The following is a 20,247-nucleotide window of genomic DNA, read 5'->3' as shown; positions in this document are numbered from 1 at the left end:
AGCAGCACACCAGCGCACCTCTCTCTGACCGCACACACACACACACACACACACACACACACACTCTCTCTCTGACACGCGCACACACACACACACACACACACATACACACACACACACACTCTCTCTCTGACATGCGCACACACACACACACACACACACACATACACACACACACACACACACTACACACATACACACACACACACACACCCTACAGCACACACACACCACACACACACACTACACACACGACACAACACACTCTGACACACGTGCACACACACACACACACACACACACACACATCTCTCTCTACACCACACACACACACTCTCTACACACACACACACACACACACACACACACACACACACACACACATACACACACACACACACACACACACTCTGACACACGTACACAAACACACACACATTCTCTCTCTCTCTCACACACACACACTCTCTCTCACACGAACGCACACACACACACACACACACACACACACAAAAGCCTGATGTGAGTAATACTCAGCCAGTATTCAGTGTCAGCCAGCTATTCTGCAGAAAACATATCAGATTCCGGAGTGCATTCTTCCCACAGTACCCTTTTCTCCAGACCCAGACAGGCAGAGATTTGTGTGTATTCTTCAGTTCCAGCAGCATACGGCAGCAGGTCTGTCCATCTGGGGGGTGTGAGTGGGGCAGGGGGGGAGGGGGGGCAGTCATGGACCCGCCCCCTTTCAGAGACAGTACACTGGAACAGCGCTGTACCCCAGGGTCAGAAACGCCCCAAATAATACACCCCACAAATCAATCTGTCCTTTTCAGTCCTGTAAACACCCCTCACTGTTACCAGGCCTTGGCAAAGACACAAAAGGCAAACACGGGGGAAAAAAAAAAAAAAAAAGAGTCCGGGTTCTGATATTTCACCCACTTCAAAACAGACACAAAAACACTCGTTTCACACCTAAACACTGTGTGCTGTTAAAAACTGGGCGCCCAAAAGTAAAGGAATCAGAGGTTGATTCTAACAGAATAGTTTTGGATAAACTCCAGTAACCATCAAAACTTAAGAAGTTGTGTAAGCTTATAAAACAAAGCCTCATTCTTTACTGAAAGTGAAGGACAAAGCACACTGTGGTTAGATTTAAAAATGGGTTAACGGAAAAACAATCAAGGAATAAAACTAATAATGCAACAAAAAATAATAATAATAATAATAATAATAATACCACTCAGAGGGATGTCTAGGGTAGAAAATGACCTGGTGAGAAGCTCTCTCAGGTAGGTCACCTGGAGTTTCAGAACCCGAAGATTGGCCGGGGGGTCTGATCTTGGAGTGAGCGCAGGGGAGTTGCGTCGGCCAGAACGGTCTCACGTCCAGATGCCGGTCATGACCGCACAGCCAAAGCCAAAGCGTTCTCAGAACCGAAACCAACAGCCATAGGAGTGCGGCACTGCGGCACTTTGAAATGACTGCAGAACGAATTCAGCTCAACGTCCTGATTCTGAACACCAGAGACAGAGAGAGAGACTGATTTATATAGATTTATATAGACGTGACACAGGCGTTGTTGTACTGTTCGGAGATAACTGTGATGTGGGGGGGGGGGGGGGGTGTGTATGCTTCAGGACATTACTATCTCCACCTCCGGTAGCCCCGCCTCCTCCCCGTCCTCAGGCTCCGCCTCCGTGTTGATCTGGGCCACGCCCAGGCGGTAGAGGGCGTCGCGGATGACCACCTCGCCCGGCTGGCAGCCCTGCAGCACCTCGCCGATCTGCTGGCTGACGATGTCCTTGCTGGTCAGGAAGTCCGCCAGCCGGTTGTACAGGTAGTAGTAGGCCGGGTTGTCGAAGGCCAGCGGCTTGGCCTGCAGGTCCGCCTCCCCGCGCCCCTCCCCCGGCCCCGCGGCCACGCCCCGGTACGGCTCCAGCTCCTGGCACAGGGACAGGGCGTGGTGCCGGGACGCGGGGTCCCCCTCGCCCCCCTCCCCCGGGTGCACGATCCAGCGGGACGGCGATTTGGTGACGGGGTGCACCAGGGCGCTCTCTGACCCCGAGAGGTCCACGCCGTACTGATCCTGCAGTTCTGCACACGACACGTACTGGAAGAGAGGAAACGCCCGCGTTAGCCAACAAGCTAAACGCTAACACTTTAATGTTTCCGTTTGTTTTTTTTTTATGAATTTGGCACCCAAAGTGGGACCAAGCATATCCAATTTCCAGCCCGATTTGAAATACCCAATAAAACGCTTTGGTGAAAAAGGAGAGTCTTGGTGTTCTGGAATGTAATGTTTATCTGGCCACGAAAACCAATCCTCACACCCGGCAAACCTCATAACCGAGCTTGCAGAGCACGGAGAGACCGTTTCCAGCGCTGAAGCCATTCCCAGCTGCTTCAGTCAGCGGCGGGTCTAACCCAGCGCCTGTCCTGCTCAGGGCTTACCCAACACCACGGTATCGCACAGGGGCATCTCTCGCATATGGCTAGTGGCGACAGAGGAGATAGCATTCTGGCCGCGAGTTGCGTTGATCTCCCGACGGCGTAGTGCCTGAGAAAGACCTACCTAATGCTCGGTGATCCGAGCATCAACGTAAGCGTTTTGAAAAAGCGCATATAACAGTCCATTAGCAACGCTCGTTCTAAAACGGCAGTGTGTGCCGTCGTTCCCAGCGTTCAGTCTGTTCTGCCATCAGCGCTTGTCATGCTCTGCCCATCACGCTTCTGCATGCTCTGTCAATACACGCGCTTTCGTCAGCTAAGCATTCATTTAGGCGTTTCAAATGTGGAGACACTCAAGTAGGAAATCACACTATCCATGTCAGCCTCTCTCACAAGTTAAATAAGTGTGTTAATAATGAGTTCATTTAAAATGTCAGACCCTGCTACAAACACAAGGAGGACGGAGAGAGGGAAGTAGAACACACTAAAAAAGGATTTTAATACCAAACACACTGTGTTACTATCAACACATTTTGTGTCAAAGTCACTGTTTTTGTGTTACTAATGTACAACTTATGTGTTACCAAAGGAAGACTTTTTAACACAGACTTTGTTGAAAGTGACATAAAATGTGTTGTCGTTAACTACACATGGAGGTGTGTTAAAAAATGACACGTCATGTGTTGTTTTTAACACATCTGTTTTGAGGGTGCACACCCCTTCCTCTAACCCCAAACATCCCGTGTTCGGGCGGGCGGGGCGGGGCGGGGCTCACCTCCGGTTCGCCCATGGGGTCCGAGAAGCAGCCCTGGTTCGTGCCCCACATGTGGGAGGCCAGCTCGGGGTACTGCACGTCGGCGCACAGCGCCACCTGGTGGGGGGAGTCCGTCACGTACACCGGGGGCCAGTAACGGGAGGACACCAGCAGGTCCACGTGATCCCGTGCGCTCTCCCGCCGCACCATGTACTTGGACCCGCACACCACCTGGGGGGGTCACCAGATCGAATCCGTTAGCAGCGAGCCAAAGCCGCAGACACGGTAAAGACTGATTCTGACATTATGACATAAAGCACACGCATGACCTTAACACAAATGGTGAACACATACAAGACAACACGCAAATTAAAGACAATCACACCAAGCACCAAACCATGCAAAACAGCATAAAAATGTCCAAAGACATGCAGGACATAACTTACAAAAGAGATGTTAATCTCAGAGTGACCTCCCTGGTTAAATAAAAGTTAATAAAATAGAATAAAAATGAAATAAGACAACCATTACATTATTACCGCACCTGGTGTGGGCAGACCTTGTACAGCTTGCCGGCGGTGACATCATCGGGGGGGCGGGGCCCGACAGCCAGGCCGTTCTGCACGTGTGCGTACAGTGCGGAGACAGCCGCCGCCATCTCGTCCTGAGAGGAGGAAGAGGAGGAGGAAGAGGAGGAAGAGGAGAGAGAGCGATTAACCGGCGTCTGGAGGGTCCACACCACGGCGTGGTGGACGCCATCGCCATCTCTACGGCAGGCATCTCCAGCCCCAGTCCCAGAGAGCCGCGGTCTCTGCGGGCTTCTGTGGCTTCCTTTCAAATCAGCAGCCAATCGTAGGCCTCGGGAATAAAGTGCGTGGGCTGTTAAGCCAATCCGCAGAGGTGGGCCAAGTGCTGACAACAACGTGTCGACAGGTTCCTGCACGCCAGTAAACGCCACCAACACCTAACTTTACACCTGACATCTGAGCACACTACCACAGGCTGTCCCCCGAAAAGACCGTCAGCATTTCGACATATCCGACATGTTCTAGTCACCATTTTACTGCCACATCACTTTGGAGCTGAAAATTAGCATGACGACAGAAAACAAAAACACAGATTTTTCAAATCCATGCGCCGGAAAGTTAAAGCTACCCAGCAAACGGCTTTTCAAAATAAATAAAACTTTTTTTCTCTTAATACAAAGATCTTTAATAAATACTGAGTGATGGCATACTGCTTTAGCACGATTGTTGTTTGTTGGCTACTCGCAGTCATTGATATAATCAGCCTCTCTGTGCCTTCATGGTGATGTCACACTCCTGTACTTCTGAGACTAATTTTCTCCACCGGTTAAGCTGCTCTGGATTAGAGCGTCTGCTAACCGACTGCAACGTAACGGTACATTTTTTTCCCCCTCCATTGCTTTCGCTGTATTGCGTAACCTTGGCGCAAGTCACAACTTTATCAGTTCTGAGTGGCGACGGAGCGTGAGCTTCCCGCAGGAAGAGAAGAAGGTGGAGGAGGAGGAGGAGGAGGACGAAGAGCGGGAGGAAGAGAGGGGTGCCTCACGCGGTTTGCCCTTGAAGGGCCGGGGTTCTGCGGGCGGGGATGTTTACGGATCACACTGTTCCAGCGCGGAAGATTCCAGATGCTGTTGGTGTGAGTTTCCTAGGCGCTGGCTTGCTGGGGGCTGGGGGCGAGGGGGTGAGGCACTCCCCCCCCCACTCCCCCCACTCACCCCACCCCCCCTCCTCCCCAACCCTTATCAGAACAGGGCGGCAGGGAAAGGTCAGAGAGAAGGCGCCACGATCGCCCCTTTCAAAGAGACCAAAATGCTTCCCGGGCCTGAAGGCCCAATTTAATGGAGCTTGAAGGCTGAGGATGATGGTGGGACAGGTGGGGGGGTAAAGTGAATGAGCAAGGCAGCTTAATCATATTTAAGCATCTGGTGCAGATCAGGTCCCCATAGAAACTTAAGGGGAGGGAATCAAAGGGGTTTGGGCTGTTTGGGAAAAGGGTTGGAAGATACCAAAAATTTAAATGTCAGCGTGAGTGAGTGTGTGTGTGTGTGTGCTGCATACGTGTGAGTGCATGTCTGTGTGCCTGTTTGTCCATGTGTGATTGGGTGTGTGCACGTGTGTCTGTGTGTCCATATGTGCGTGTGTGTGCGTGCGTACGTGTGTGTGTGAGACAGACCATGACGGCAACATCCTGCTGAGCGAGAAGGGGAAAATGGAGCGGGATTAAAACAAAACCAGTTTCGGACAGACGCCGTTCCGGAACAACAGGTCCACACACACACACACACACACCCCGTCACCTCGCGGGACGCCGCCGCTGAGCCAATCACATCAAGCTGTCGAATAACAGAACAAACAGACAGGCGGAAGGGCCGCTGGAGTGGTGCTGAGAAAGCTGCCTTTTAAAAGTTCCGCACGGTCGAGCAGGAAAGAGCGAGACTCCGTCCGCCGACCCGCGGATCCGCCCCGTTTCTCAAAACCACAACTTCCTGCGGCGCGCATTCCAACCCTGCCCCAGCAATTTCTTCATTAGCGCGTATGCTCAGGGGCTCAGTGTCTCTGGCCGCAGCGAGGCAACACCCAACCAGGGGCCTGCGGAACACACCCCACTCAGACTGAGCGCTCACGCACTGCGGCTGCAGCAAACATGAACACCGAGCGCAATCTGTGCGTGCGTTTAAAAAGGTGCACAGAGCCCAATCTCTGGGTAAACCACACACTCTTAGCTCTGGGGGGGGTGTGCTTTGGGTGGGTACCTTAGTGCTGCACTGTTTGTATGTTAGCTCTTTGGGGCTGTGCTTGGTTTTTGGGCAGTGGTCATGTACGCTTGGTGCTGTCGGTTGTACGTACTCTGGTAGTGAGGTTTGGTCGGTACTGGTACTCTCGGTAGTGAGTTCAGTCGTACCTTGGCTGTGGTGGGGAGGTTTGGTCGGTACGTGCGTGGGTAGTGAGTTTGTCGGATCGGTGCTGTCGGGTAGTGAGTTTGGGTGGTACCTTGGTGCTGGGTGGGTTTGTACTGTGCGGTTGATACTCTCGGTGGTGAGTTTTGGGTCGGTACCTTGGTGCTGGGGAGTGGTTTTGGTGTAACTTCGTCGGGTGGTGAGTTTTGGGTCGGTACCTTGGTGCTGTCGGGTTTGTACGTTAACTCTCGGGTGGTGAGTTTTGGGTCGGTACCTTGGTGCTGTCGGGGCTGCACGGGGCTCCACAGCGCTCCAGGACCTCCCTCAGCTCCTCGGCCTCGTGCTCCTGCACCTGGTCCGGCTTCAGAGCGCCATCGTGGATCAGCCGGACCAGCACCGCCGGGTCACCTGAAACGGGACAGGCCCAAAACTTAGAGCCCGCCCACACCAACCTGACCCAAAACGTTCGGAAATCCCGGGCTTAAGTAACGTCTGTCAGTTACCCTGGGGAGGCGCGTCGGAGACGTCCTTGTCCTTCTCCGTGTTTATGACCACGGAGTTCCTCATGAGGGGGGGGAAGAAGGGGCATGATGGAGGCGTCGAATTTGGTGATGGGGATGCTGGAGGGGAAGGCGGCCTGCTCGACGGCCTCGCTCTCCATCGTCAGCCAGAAGTCGTCCGAGTTCACCTCGTCTGGCGCCTGGAAGTCCGGCCAGGTGAACTACGGGCGGGGGGGGGGGGGGGAAGTATAATACAGGAATAGTATAGTAATAGTATTTAGTAGTTTAATAGTTACTAAATGTTACTGTCATTTATGCTGTTATTGTTGTTGCTGCATGTTTTTTTATATTCTTACTATGGTAAATTTGAATTTGACAGAGAGAGAGAATAAGAGAGAGGAGAGAGAAAGATAGAAGAGAGAGACAAGAGAGAGAGAGAGAGAGAGAGAGAGAGAAAGAGCGCGTTGAGGTGATCAAAGTCCCTGTTTAACCGCTGCCTGCTATTTTTCTCTAAAACTGACACCCGAGAGCTCCTCTGAGTGAAAGCCGAGTGTTTTGATTGGCTGAAGGAAGCATACGTTAATTAACTTTCTAAGCTCACTTCATCTGGAGCTCATACTTCATTACTTACTCTTTATAGGAAAGCAAAACACATTCTTTTTACCAAAAATGGATAGCAGGCCTGTTTCATTTGATATTATTCAGACAGAGGAAAAACAGAACGAGCTACAGGCAGAGATGGGTGTACAGTGTAGAAAAGCGCCATTGGCGAAAATGGCGGGAACTGGACGCCCAGCGGACTGCGCCACACACCAGGCCAGAATGAATAACTGCCGTTTAAATTCATTCAAATATTAGATTAACTGTTCATTTGAAAGTGAGCTGTGTAAAAAAAGAAAGATGGTTGTGTTGGGATAAAAAATGCAGACACATAAAGTAAAACTAGTCATGAGTGAGTTGGTTCTTTTTACCAACATGAGGCATCATTTCTAAGGTAGCACCTCAGCCCAAGTGATCTTTCCCGCTATGAAAGAAAGAAAGAAAGAAAGAAAGAAGGAAGGAAAGAAAGAAAGGAGGAGGGTTTTTTCCCGCGCCTCACCTCCACGTTGTGCAGCCGCAGCACGTTGGCGGCGTTGCGGCGGGCGAGCTCCACCTTGGGCGCGATGCCGCACACGCCGCAGATCATGTCGTTGTAGTCGCGCGCCGTCAGGCACTCGAAGGCCCAGTACCCGCTGCACAGGAGCTCCTGGATGTGGCACAGCTCCTCGGGGCTCAGCGCGTGCACTGCGCACACAGGGGAGGACAGGGAGGGCTGCGGGTTCAAATCCCGCCTGGGATGCTGCCGTTCGAAACGGCCGCCTGGTGCTCAAAGTCAAAGGCATCTGCAAACGCTTATCTGTGTAATTATTACTGATTAGCCTGTCAACAGCGAGCCAAGCAATTTGCTCTAATCAAGGGGTGTTTACATCGCAAATCAGTGAAGATGCTTACTGTAGAAACAGTTTTTTTTTGTTTTTTTTTCCTTTTCTGGGTGCAAAAAATTAAATGCAGATGCAGGAAATTCTACTTCATTTACAATTAATAGGTCCAATTTAGCAAGTAAATAAGTAAATTCCCAATTAATTTATCCAATTTAGTAAGTCAACGATGGTAAAAATTGAGAGGTTTACCATAGCAACAGACGGAAACCTAAATGGACTACAAATCCCATGAAAAAGCATTCCAATGAAAAGATCTGCAGGGACTTACCGGGCTGGTTCTGGACACCCCTGAGGATGGTGAGGGCGGCCTCGGTGGGGTCGTTTCCCAGCCGGATCTGGTTCCGGATCCTGAACAGCAGGTCCAGGCTCACCAGCAGCTTGTTACCCACATTGAAGAGACCTGAAGCCCGGTGGAGTTCAGAGGTCAAAGGTCATCTCCACATGGGAAATGGCGCTTACGGCCACAATAGTAGTTCATAAAAAATTTATGAAAGAGCCTAAAGGCGGATAGCTTTCACTACTATAGTGTTTAAACCTTTAAATTTCATGCTGTGTTTTACATTGGTATGATACCAATCACATTTAACCATAATAAAACACTTGACACAGACCATTATTTTCCAGATAAATCTGTAGTTCACACTAGAGTAATCCTATCTGGCAAAGGGTAAAAACAGTAGACCTAACACCAATGTGAAATACTGCTAATTTTTACTCTTTTCTTTTGGTATAAATTCTATTTTTATACCTGTAAAGGTGAGAGTGTTACCTGGATGGATATCTGTGAAGCTGTGCAGAGCCAGGCACTGGGGGTTGAGGCAGATCTTTAACTGGATGGTGGCCGTCTGGATGTGAGAGTCGGTCAGAAGCCAGCAGTCCTCCTGCCCAGCCACAGAACTGCAGCACAGACCAAACAGACCGCACTTAAGCACAGGGGGAACTGGCAGAGGGTGCCACCGTCCATACCCCCCCCCCCGTGACCCCCCCACCCCCAACCCCGCTCACCTCTGTCCCCCTTGAACAGGGGGAGCTGACAGAGGGAGCACACGCCCCCCTGGACCCCCCACCACGCGCCATCCCCCCACCCTGCCCCCTACAGGCTGAAACCACCCCCCCCCCCCCCAGGTGCACCCCCCCTCTCACCTCTGGCCGCCCTTGAACAGGGGGAACTGGCAGAGGGCGCAGTGCAGGGCGGCGCTCTCGTAGAAGCCGGGCCAGCCGGACTGCTGCTCCAGGGCCGCGCCCGGCTCGCCGCTGCTGCTCAGGACCACCTCGGTGCTGTTGAGCGCCTGGATCAGCGCCATGGCGTCCTGCAGCTCCGCCTCGCTCTCGGGGATCTGCACGCAGCGTCGCAGCAGCTGCAGGGTGGCCTGCCGCTGCGTCTCCCGCTGCGCGCAGCTCAGGGGCTGGTACGGGTCCAGCAGCCCCTCGCCCAGCACGGGCGCCGCCTCCACCTGGACACACGCGGAAAACACGGAACGCATGGGCACATGGACGCATGGGACACACAGACACACGGGACGTACAGACACACAGGACACACAGACACACAGACACACGGGACGCACGGATACACAGGACACACAGGACACACAGACACACGAACACACCAGACACACAGACACACACGCACGTACACACATAACACAGACACAGACACACGCGCACACACACACACGGACATAGACACACGGGACGCACGGACAAACAAGACACACAGACACACGGATACACAGGACGCACAGACACACAGACACACAAACACACGGATACACAGAACACAGACACACAGACACACAAACACACCAGACACACGCAGACACATAACATAGACACAGACACACGCGCACACACAAACACGGACATAGACACACAGACACACAGACAGGGGAGGCAGAATGTGTGAGAGGGTGGGAGGGGCAGAGGAACGCCCTGTGTGGTAGAGCCCTGCTGCCTAAACCATCTGGCACACGCCTGAACTACGGCTGAGAATTAGTTACAGGTTCAGTACGCACATGTAGAGAGAGAGAGGCAGAGAGAGAAACAGATGAAGAGAAGGACAGACACAGAAAGAGAGAGGCAGAGAGGCAGAAAGGCAGAGTGAGTAAAAGGATAAAGAGCGAGAATGACAGAAATAGACAGAGACAGCGGAGAGGTAGAGAGGCATAAAAAGAGAGTGATAAATCTAAAGAAAGCGCTCCAGAGGGAGAGATGAAGAGTGACTCACCAGCACTTTGGGCTTGTCGCTGCGCTTCTTGCTGAGCTGGCAGCCGCAGAAGGGGCACTCTGGAGGCTTGTGCCGGTTCTTGTAGACGTAGCTGCACTCCGGGTTCTTACACTTCCCCCGACCTCGAGCCGTGGACAGGCCCAGGTCCTGGTACAGGAGAGAGGAGACAGCGGGATTACACACCGCATGTGTACGCGCACACACACACACACACACACAACACACACACATATGCAGGACAGCACACACACACACACACATACACAGCGCACGCACACACACAGCACACACACACACACACACACACACAGCACGCACACACGCAGCATACACACGCACACACAGCACACACATGCACACACACACACAGCATACACACGAACACACACAGGCGCGCACACACAGCATACACACGCACACAGCAGCACACAGGCACACAGCACATGCGCGCACACACGCACCATTGACATAAGTGACAGTATGCAAAAAGTCCCATGCCCTAAGATGGCACGTACAGGTAAGGATGGAATATGTACATGAGAGCGCTTGCTAAGACAGGCCCCAGTTTGACTGTGCCGGGCCCTAGCATGGCAGTGATTATATCAGCCAGCAGAGGCGCTCACCAGATTCACGCCGGGGTTATGCTTCAGAGAAACGACAGACAGAACCTTCAGCCCTTTATCCGTCACCACAACCTGGCCACTGTTCACTGGAGCCGGCTGCTCCTGCAAGAGAGGGAGCAGCATCAGCAAGAGCAGCCCGTCACAAGGGCGGGTCCAATGCATGACGGTTATAAAGCAGGGGTCTCCAACTTTACCCGAAAAATGGTCGGTGTGGGTGCGGGTTTTTTGTTTTAGCCCAGAACGAAGTAACCTGAATAAACTAATTAGCAAATCAGAGTCCAAAATCAAAGCCTTGATGAGCAGCATCAGGTGTCATAGTGCAGAGGGGTCAAATGAAAACCTGCACCCACACTGGCCCTTTTCGGGTAAGACTGGACACCCCCATTAGAAAGCAATGACCCTCTATTTCCATCCAGCTCAGGACTCAGATGAGAGAGAAAGTATTGACCGGTACGACAGGAGAATCCCGAGGCCCAGAGGCGTGATGTCATGACAGGGCGTGGCACACCCCCCCGGGGGGGCGTGGCCGACGACTCACCTGCTGAGGCCGGTCCACCGTGACCGTGTGACCCAGCTGTTTGAGGGTGCTGGGCTTGAGGCCCGCCACCTTTCCCACGGGGCTCTTCACTAGAGAGACAAAGAGGGGGGCGATGCGAGGGTTAAATTACAGAGGAAAAACCACAGAAGAAGAGCCACAGGCTACGCTAATGTGAAACCTAACCCTATCAGTTAGCTCCAGTGCTAATCACCAGGCTGCGAAATTCATACAAGCTACCGATGGACGAGGGAGGCTTCATCAAGGCTGCACGTTTCTGCACCTGAACTCATTCTCCTACATACACAGCTTTCACCGTCATAAATGTTCAGCATAAATAACCGAGAAACTCAACACTGATGATGCAAGCAGAACGTTCAGCAGAGTTAAGTGCATTGTGTTTGACTGAGGCCTCTGTTTCGGAAGGAAGGGTCTACGCAGCGGCGTTGGTGTACGACCTACCTGCTTTGACATTGTTTTTGGGAGCCTCGTACTGGAACTTATCCGTGGAAAGCGCCACCCACTGGACCAGGCTAGCTCGCGCCACCGCGCCTGTCTGAACTTTCATCAAAAAGCAAACATTTTAACAGGGTTAGGAGATAGTGACTACTGAATGTTTTTTTATGAACAATGCAAAAAAACGAAAAACGAAAAATAATCGGTCGTCTCAAAAGATCGCGCTAGTGTTTCAAATGGATCCACACCACAATAACAGACCACTGTGATCACTGACTTTGAGCGGGAAGCGGGCGTGGCTGAAGGGTGTGGGCGGGAGCAGGGAGGATGGCGCGGACGGGACGCTTCGGCCCGAGCTTGACGCCCTTCTCCCGCTTCTTAGACCTGCCCCCCACAGTCTTGGGCGGGGTCTTGGGCGGGGCCGAGGGCGTGGCCGTGGATGAGGGGGAGGGGCTGCGGAGACAAAGAGCAACAAGCCAGGGAATGGCTAATCGCAGTTAGCGCTAGGAGGAAAGCCGCTTTGCATGTGGGTGCCACAGTTCAGCACGGACACAGACGCATGGCACACGTTAATCGATCACATTAACCAATCAGAGGCATCGCCAGCGCCGTTCCGCGGGGCTCACTCACTTGGCGAGCGCCTGCAGCTGAGCCACGGGTGGCTTGACGTCGCCCCCTGCTGGCGGACTGACCGCGACGTCCTGCTCCGTCTTGGGCGTGACCAAGCCCTGGGCGGCGCCGGGGTGTCCCGCGGCCTGGTCGGCGTCGGCGCTGGAGTTCGGGACGTACTTCCCCTCCAGTTTGAGTTTGGGCTCGTCGGCGGGGGGAGCCGAGCCCCCCGACCGGGCGCGGGACGCCACCTCCGGCTGGATGGGCAACGGCGCCGATTTGGACTGGCCCCTCTTCGCCTGCGGGACAGAGAGGAGGAGGAGGAGACCTGTCAATCAGCTGGGTGCAAGCTCCACCCCTTCCATTCAAATTAGGAATTAAACAAAACATTACAACACATGAATTCCCAACGGTGAGACAGATCACCAATAAAAAAAATTTAACTAATACTTTATGTTTTAAATACTGGAACAAGCTCAAGTTTTACATATTGAAATGGTGCGGTTATGTAAGTGTTTTGTATTTAATAACCAGAGGCTTAAATATTGTGCAAGGCTAGCCCAGAACAGCATCATTACAACTGTATTCCAACAACACGGCAGTCTGGATCTCATCTGGGTTTGGCTGAAATTCTGTTCATGAAGGCCAATTCTAACACACCCTCTCAAATGTCCACCATCAACAAACAGCACGGGGATGCCAAAAATCATCATGGGTACAAAATGTGTGCGCAAAAGTAAAAATACATGAAGCAAGTGCTTTTTATTTGCCAAATCGCATTTCCACCAGGTAGGTCTTTGTTAGGTGACATCATCAATGGTCTGCACCATGAGGGAATAAAATGTATATGAAAAAATTTACACTCTGGGGAGCATTTCAAATAGACTTAAAAGTACATTTTTCCATTCTACTTTTCTGTTTGTACCCCAGTACTGTTCATCTGATAGGGTTCATAGCCAGTGCTAGTGAGAACATTTGGGTGTGTATATAATATTCCTTAATGGGGCAGTTCACAGCCAGTGCTAGAGAGGACATTTGCGACAGTATAATAGACTATAACGGGGCAGTTCTAAACCAGTGCTAGTGAGGACATTTGCATGAGTATAATAGACTATAACGGGGCAGTTCTAAACCAGTGCTAATGAGGACGCTTGCGTGTGTATAATATTCTTTAACAGGGCAGTTCTAAACCAGCGCTAGTGAGGACGCTTGCGTGTGTATAATATTCTTTAACAGGGCAGTTCTAAACCAGCGCTAGTGAGGACGCTTGCGTGTGTATAACATTCTTTAACAGGGCAGTTCTAAACCAGTGCTAGTGAGGACGTTTGCGTGTGTATAATATTCTTTAACAGGGCAGTTCCAAACCAGTGCTAGTGAGGACGTTTGCGTGTGTATAATATTCTTTAACAGGGCAGTTCTAAACAAGTGCTAGTGAGGACGTTTGCGTGTGTATAATATTCTTTAACAGGGCAGTTCTAAACAGTTCTTAGGGGTGACATAGCTCAGGAGGTAAAACCGATTGTCTGGCAGTCGGAGGGTTGCCGGTTCAAACCCCACTCTGGGCATGTCGAAGTGTCCTTGAGCAAGACACCTAACCCCTAACTGCTCTGGCGAATGAGAGGCATCAATTGTAAAGCGCTTTGGATAAAAGCGCTATATAAATGCAGTCCATTTACCATTTAAACAAGTGCTAGTGAGGACGTTTGCGTGTGTATAATATTTTCTAACGGGGCAGTTCTCACCACGGGAATCCACTTGCCCCCCAGGTGCTGCCCGCACTTGGGGCAGAAGGGCGGTTTGTGGCGGGTGACGTAGGAGAAGGAGCAGCCGGGGGAGCTGCAGTTTCCCCGCCCCCTCCTGGTGTACTTTATTGACTGAGGGGACAAATTTAAACAGAAGACCAGCGTTTACACAAAACTGCTCGCATGCCACTAAGCGAAAGCAAATGAAAAATAAAACGGTCGGTAAATGTTTGGTAACTGGTTGGTAAATGCCGAGTAATAGGTTGATAAATGGTTGATAATTGGTTGGTAAATGGTTGATAATTGGTTGGTAAATGGTTGATAATTGGTTGATAATAGGCTGCTCACTTATCTAGAAGTACAAGGCCGCTGTTGCGGCAGCCCTTGAGACAGAAACGACGCAACAAGCGAAATGAGAAACAAACGCAAACGCACCAGTTTAAAGGACTGCGGGGCCTCAGGCTCCACGCTGGGGGCCACGGGCACGAAGAGCACCGAGCTGGGCGCAGGGGGCACTTTGGCCGCCACCACTTCCTGCGGGAAGAGAAGCCAGTGAACAATGGAGACGGCCGCTCGCCACAGCATCGCGCGTCACACAGGAGAGAATTGCGGGTTATCTACACGCTAACTGACCGACAACAGAGAGAGAGAGCGCGATTGGGCGAGAACCTGTGATGTCATCAAATCGATTACACTGTAACGTGATTTCTCCAGAGAACTGCAGGAAAGACACTTCGCAGAGTAACAAGAGAGCTATACATTACATTACATGGTACAGGCTACTGTATAAGGCATAAAAGCTATATGTCATGGCTATAAGACCAAGCCTGCGCTCTCCATTTACACCCTCGATTAACTGGGTCCCTTGGAGTCTTCTTGCATTGCATCAATGTAACTGACCGTGTAAGAGCGGTAGGAGAGGTGGAGACTGTCGATATTCACCGAAGGAAAGCGGTCTTACCTGGTTGGGGATGATGGTGACCAAGTGAGCCGCGTCCCGGCTGCCGTCCTGCACCGTCTGGCCGGCCACGCCCCTGTCCTCCATCACCATGCCGACGGCGCTGTTGGCCCCCCCCGCCACTTCGGCGATCTTCTCCTTGAGCAGGAGGCTGGAGGCCTGCCTGTCGGGGCCGGAGGAGTACTGGGACAGGATCTCCTGCAGGATGCCGGACCGGCTGAGGGCCACCGCCGTCTCGTCCGTCAGGCCCTCGATGGCGATGCACTGCTCCGACAGCTCCACCTCGCTGCCCAGCTCCATGGGCGAGAGCACGGCCTCCTGGGACACCGCCTGGGCCCCGCCCACGCACCCGCCCAGCTGGGGCTCCGCCCCCTCGATGAGCACCTCCACGGGGGTGGCGCACGAGGCGGCCTGACTGCAGGCCCCCTCCCCCCCCATCACCGCCCCCTTGGGGAGGATCACATAGTCCCTGCGTGGGAGGATCTTTCTGAAGCCCGGGACGTCCGTGGATGTTCCCGCTGGCTGCTTTTCCTGGAGGGGGGGGGAAGGGGGATGATGGGTGTTAGGGGTGAGGGAGGAGGGCAGAGGGACACAATTTTGGGTCAAGGCCCTCCCCGTGTGTTCTACATTTTGCAGCCCACTCTGAAAGTTGTCTTTAATTCAACATGATGGGACATTTTCCAATAATTTGCAGTGGGGCTTGTGGGAATTGAAGTCTTCTGAAGGTGCGAAGAGGGATAATGTACCAACTGTGGACTTCACTTTCCATCAACACCCTGATGAGCATATAAATGTGGCAGGTATCATGCACTGCACGGTAGTTAAAGGTGAAATGAACACAGGAGTTTTGATGACCCAAATGATAACCACTTTATGTTTATCATGCTGCGCAGTCACAGATCTTAATACAAAGTGGATTGCCAGATATGACAATGTCCCCTGGGGATAAGCTTACCGGGTCGACTCCCTCTTTCTCCAGCTTAGCCTTTGCGAGGTAGTAGCCCTTATCCACGACGTTGAGCATCCTCCAGCTCTCGCTGATCCTCTTGTTGATCTCCGACTGCGGCAGGTTGGGAAACTCCTGCTGCAAGCTCTGATGAACGTCGAAGTAGTACAGCAGGAAGGCAGACCTGACGGGAGAAGATGACCCCCGTCACAGCAACAGTCAGACTAGCGTCCGCCACGCGCCACGAACGGCAGCCCGTGAAAGGAGCCAACGGTCACCTGAGAGAACCTGTTCGATGACGGGACGTCCGTCAAGCTGGTCTGCACGAGAGATCGTGCATGACAGGATTCAGCACTAAGCAGTTCATGACAGTAAAAAAAAAAAGACTATTTGAACATCCTGTTTTACCATCACCAACAATTTCACCACCACCACCACAGGCAGGGAGATTTTAAGGGTTTTGCATGCTGACCGTGCTGTACCTGTGGATTTCACATTGATTACAGAAAGGGAGAGTTTAAGGGTTTTGCATGCTGACCATGCTGTACCTGTGGATTTCACCTTGATTACAGAAAGGGAGAGTTCAAGGGTTTTGTGGGTTGACTGACAGGATAATTCAGCACTTAACAGTTCATGACTGTAAAGAATGACTATTTGAATATCCAATGCTACTACCGCCACCAAGGATTTCTAGCTGTATCACAGGCAGGGACAGTTTAAGGGTTTAGCATGCTGACCATACCTCGGCTTTTTCTCCTTGTCCGCCTTGTCGCCCTGGCCCTTGCTCCTCTTGCGCCGTTTGGGCGAGGACACCTCCATCAGCGTGTAGCAGCTCTCCACCTCCTCCGTGATGATCTTCACCTCCGTGTCCTCGTACACGGCCTCCATTGCTCCCGGTAGCCTTGGGCACAGAGACAGAATCGGGGCCATCTTTTACATTACATTCAGTTAGCAGACGCCATTGTACAAAGGGGTACACGTTACCGGAGAAATATTAAACTTCCCATTCCCAGACCAGCGAGTTAAGAGTTATCTATGCTAATCAAGAAAAATAATACCAGTTCTGAGCACATACATCCATCACACACCATGATAAACATAAATATATAGAAATATATCCAATACATACACACACTTGTATGAGCAAGTATTCTGGCATTCAAGTCGTGTGCAGTGTAATTTCATTTCCATTGTGTTTCTCTCTGCAGAGCTTTGCCAAGAATTGTTCTGCTCTCACACACATCTACGAGTCTCAGCCTCACACAGATGCTCAGAAGCGGACAGCTACATATCAGTAGGTTTGTAGACAAAAGCAGCTACCAGAATACCTTTGTTTGTAAAATGGTGCCGTTCTATTTAGAGATTGCATGAGTGACAGGACCGGCTGCCGACTGAAGTCCTTCATTTCATCGGAGCTGGAAGAGTTTTCTGGGCCATTTGTCTGTTCTTCTGAAGCTATTGGCCCTCACCTTTTTTTTTTTAGTGCACCACACATTGTAAGCAGCCTAATGGCTGCTAAATCAAAGCATGGGGACAGGACTGGCCCAGACCACTGAGGACGTACGAGAAATAATCTCTTTTTTTTTTCCAACAGGAGGGGGAGGATATTGTGGGAAAAGATGGGCAGATCATGAAGATGATGGAGAGTGCTGTAAATTATGAATATGGACAGCCACACAGGAAATAGGGTGGGCGAGAGAGAGAGAGAGCACTAAAGTGCCATTTGGTGTGCAGACCAGCTAAGCAAAGGCTGAACACATACAACAGACCAAAAAATACGATATATGAGCGGTTTCATAATATCCCCACACTGACGGAAAGAACTGGTTGTACACTTAAGACTAATGTGCTGTACTATTCACACAATGGGATAATACGAACTGGTGAAGTGCTCATTTTTTCTCTTGTCTACTGTTCATCTGTTCCCTCTGCTATTACATTTTTTAAATCATCTGTGAGTTACATTGATGCCATGTATAAAAAAGATATTACGTTGTATCAACTTCGTCACACGCTGTCACATAAGGTCAGGTTTACTGTGATGCGTTTAGTGAATGGCAAAATATTTCACAATAACATGGGCTCACTTCCTCTGAACAAAACAGCACCTGTTGATACAAAATAATACCATACCTTTAATGCAGCTAAATACGAACTGCACAGCAGAAAATACCGAACTAATTTACCCATGCTTATACGTGCATTAGCTACCAAGCTAACTTTGGCAAAACCCAAGCAGCAATTCATTTAGGTGACGAGAGAAAAGAGTGAGTGCGAGAATGCAGCCATGGACGTTAAACCCATTGAAATAGGAAGGGATTTTAAACCTGTACGTATATGAAAAACGATGGTTTGGGAGGGGATTTGCTTGGCTTGCTAGCTAAGAGAAGGCCTTCTCCCGTGACGCCGGTGGTTAAAAAAAGACTTTTGAAGGTCATTCGTTTGCCAACTCGGGTCACATAGCCAGCTAACAAATGTGTTGCTGTAACGTTAGCTACCCAGCCAAATAACATCAGCTCAACCACCTAAGTTTTAACAAATATAACTTAGCTAGGCGGCTAACGTTAAAGCTAATGTTCAAAATATGGAAGCATGTCTAATTAGTTTCTTAGTAATCAAAATATCTCCGCACAAGGCTTGCTAATGAAGTAAACCACAAGCGGAGCTACCTACGTCCTAGCACGCAAACACTAGCTAGCTAACGTTCGCTAGGTGCCACACAACACACGTGTTGCAAAATTCATGTTCGATAAAATAGACATTAACGTCATCTTGCTCCGTTTGATGAAAGTGCCAAGCTATTGGCATGCACACTGAACAAATGAAGTTAATTCAAACAATATTCTTAAATTTCCATTTATTTAAACTCGAGTGACACCACACAGTATCCTGCACCAAACTTTACTCTCCCCTTCACCACCTCCCCTCCCCGTGAGGAATCCGGATAATTCGTGAGTCTCCATACTGACTGCGGGCCCGGAGAAACATCCAATGAGCGGCTACCTTATTGCAACCTCACCTCTATTGCGGTTCGGGCATTTATGAATCCCTCTCGGTCAAGTCGATTTCACTCTCGAGTCGTCTTGCATCGTTAATATCCTTCCAAAATAGTAAAATATTACATTAAAATACTGTTCATGGACTTCCGTATCCTCCATAAGAGGGCCTTCTTTCGGACTTCTTTCCCATCCTGACCGTCATTCAAGATGGCGCTCCGTTGCTAAGGCAGAAAGCCAATCCGTTGGTAGAATGAATGTCTAGTTAGCCAATCAGGTGAGACGTTTTATACACGTGAAACAGCTCGTATCGGACTCAACAACAAGTTGCGGGTTCTTTTAAAGAGGCAAGCGATATATTGTTTCAGTACATCATTTTGACTCGAAACATTATTATTATAAAATATATTAGAGCAACCTAGCGACGTTACATGTCATTGGTAACTATGAATTAAGTTATCTGTTACGTTATGTACTGTGGGCTGTGTTATCGTCCATCCGACACAGTGCGAACAGAATCCAGTAATCTAGTTTAACCGGAGAGAAGGGGATTGTGATGGTTACAGAGGGGAAGCGTTACAGTTCAGGCATTTGAATGAGAGGTTTAAAGGTGTCTCTAGCTGTATTCTAAAGGAATATTGGCCTGGAATCGATAGCTGACTAACTTGAATTACATAGCATAGTTGGCAGTTTGGACATTTCAGAGTTGTAGCAAAGTATGGCCTCTGATGGTCCTTGAGGACCACCTTGCTCTTTTTTTGAACAATCTGTAACATTTTAATATATTTAGGGAATAATGTTTGGTGAGGTTATAGCGCTGTTGTCATTTGCTGTTACCAGAGACATACAACCAATGACATCACTGGGGTGGAACTCACATTTCCTCTTGAATGTCACTGTTTCCTCCAATAAAATCGTCTCTACATCGTACTTGTCGTCCTCATATAGTGTGACTTGTGTGATTTCTTACTGGCATCATCACAAGGAGGGTTACTCACAGGGCGGTAAGGGGCAATTGTGGCAGGCCGCCTGACCTACCTAGACTTCAC

At 50.6% G+C, this 20,247-nt stretch overlaps 1 protein-coding gene across 1 annotated transcript; it reads right to left on the bottom strand.

Moving 5' to 3' along the window:
- Positions 1-1,453: 1,453 nt before the first annotated feature.
- hmgxb3 (HMG box domain containing 3) lies at positions 1,454-19,454 on the bottom strand. The gene is given in 22 exon segments (XM_064325479.1): positions 1,454-2,110; positions 3,224-3,433; positions 3,747-3,866; positions 6,400-6,533; positions 6,629-6,711; positions 6,713-6,846; positions 7,725-7,909; positions 8,375-8,506; positions 8,876-9,003; positions 9,250-9,560; positions 10,334-10,480; positions 10,957-11,058; positions 11,495-11,583; positions 11,954-12,052; positions 12,225-12,400; positions 12,578-12,855; positions 14,299-14,430; positions 14,734-14,832; positions 15,260-15,787; positions 16,212-16,386; positions 16,945-17,103; positions 19,222-19,454. Coding segments are annotated over 21 exon segments (3,885 nt in total). The 5' UTR covers positions 17,091-17,103; positions 19,222-19,454; the 3' UTR covers positions 1,454-1,633.
- Positions 19,455-20,247: the final 793 nt, after the last annotated feature.

This window comes from Anguilla rostrata, chromosome 3, assembly GCF_018555375.3.
Source record: "Anguilla rostrata isolate EN2019 chromosome 3, ASM1855537v3, whole genome shotgun sequence".
NCBI classification, from domain to species: Eukaryota; Metazoa; Chordata; class Actinopteri; order Anguilliformes; family Anguillidae; genus Anguilla; species Anguilla rostrata.
This window is presented reverse-complemented; position numbering and strand designations above follow the sequence as displayed.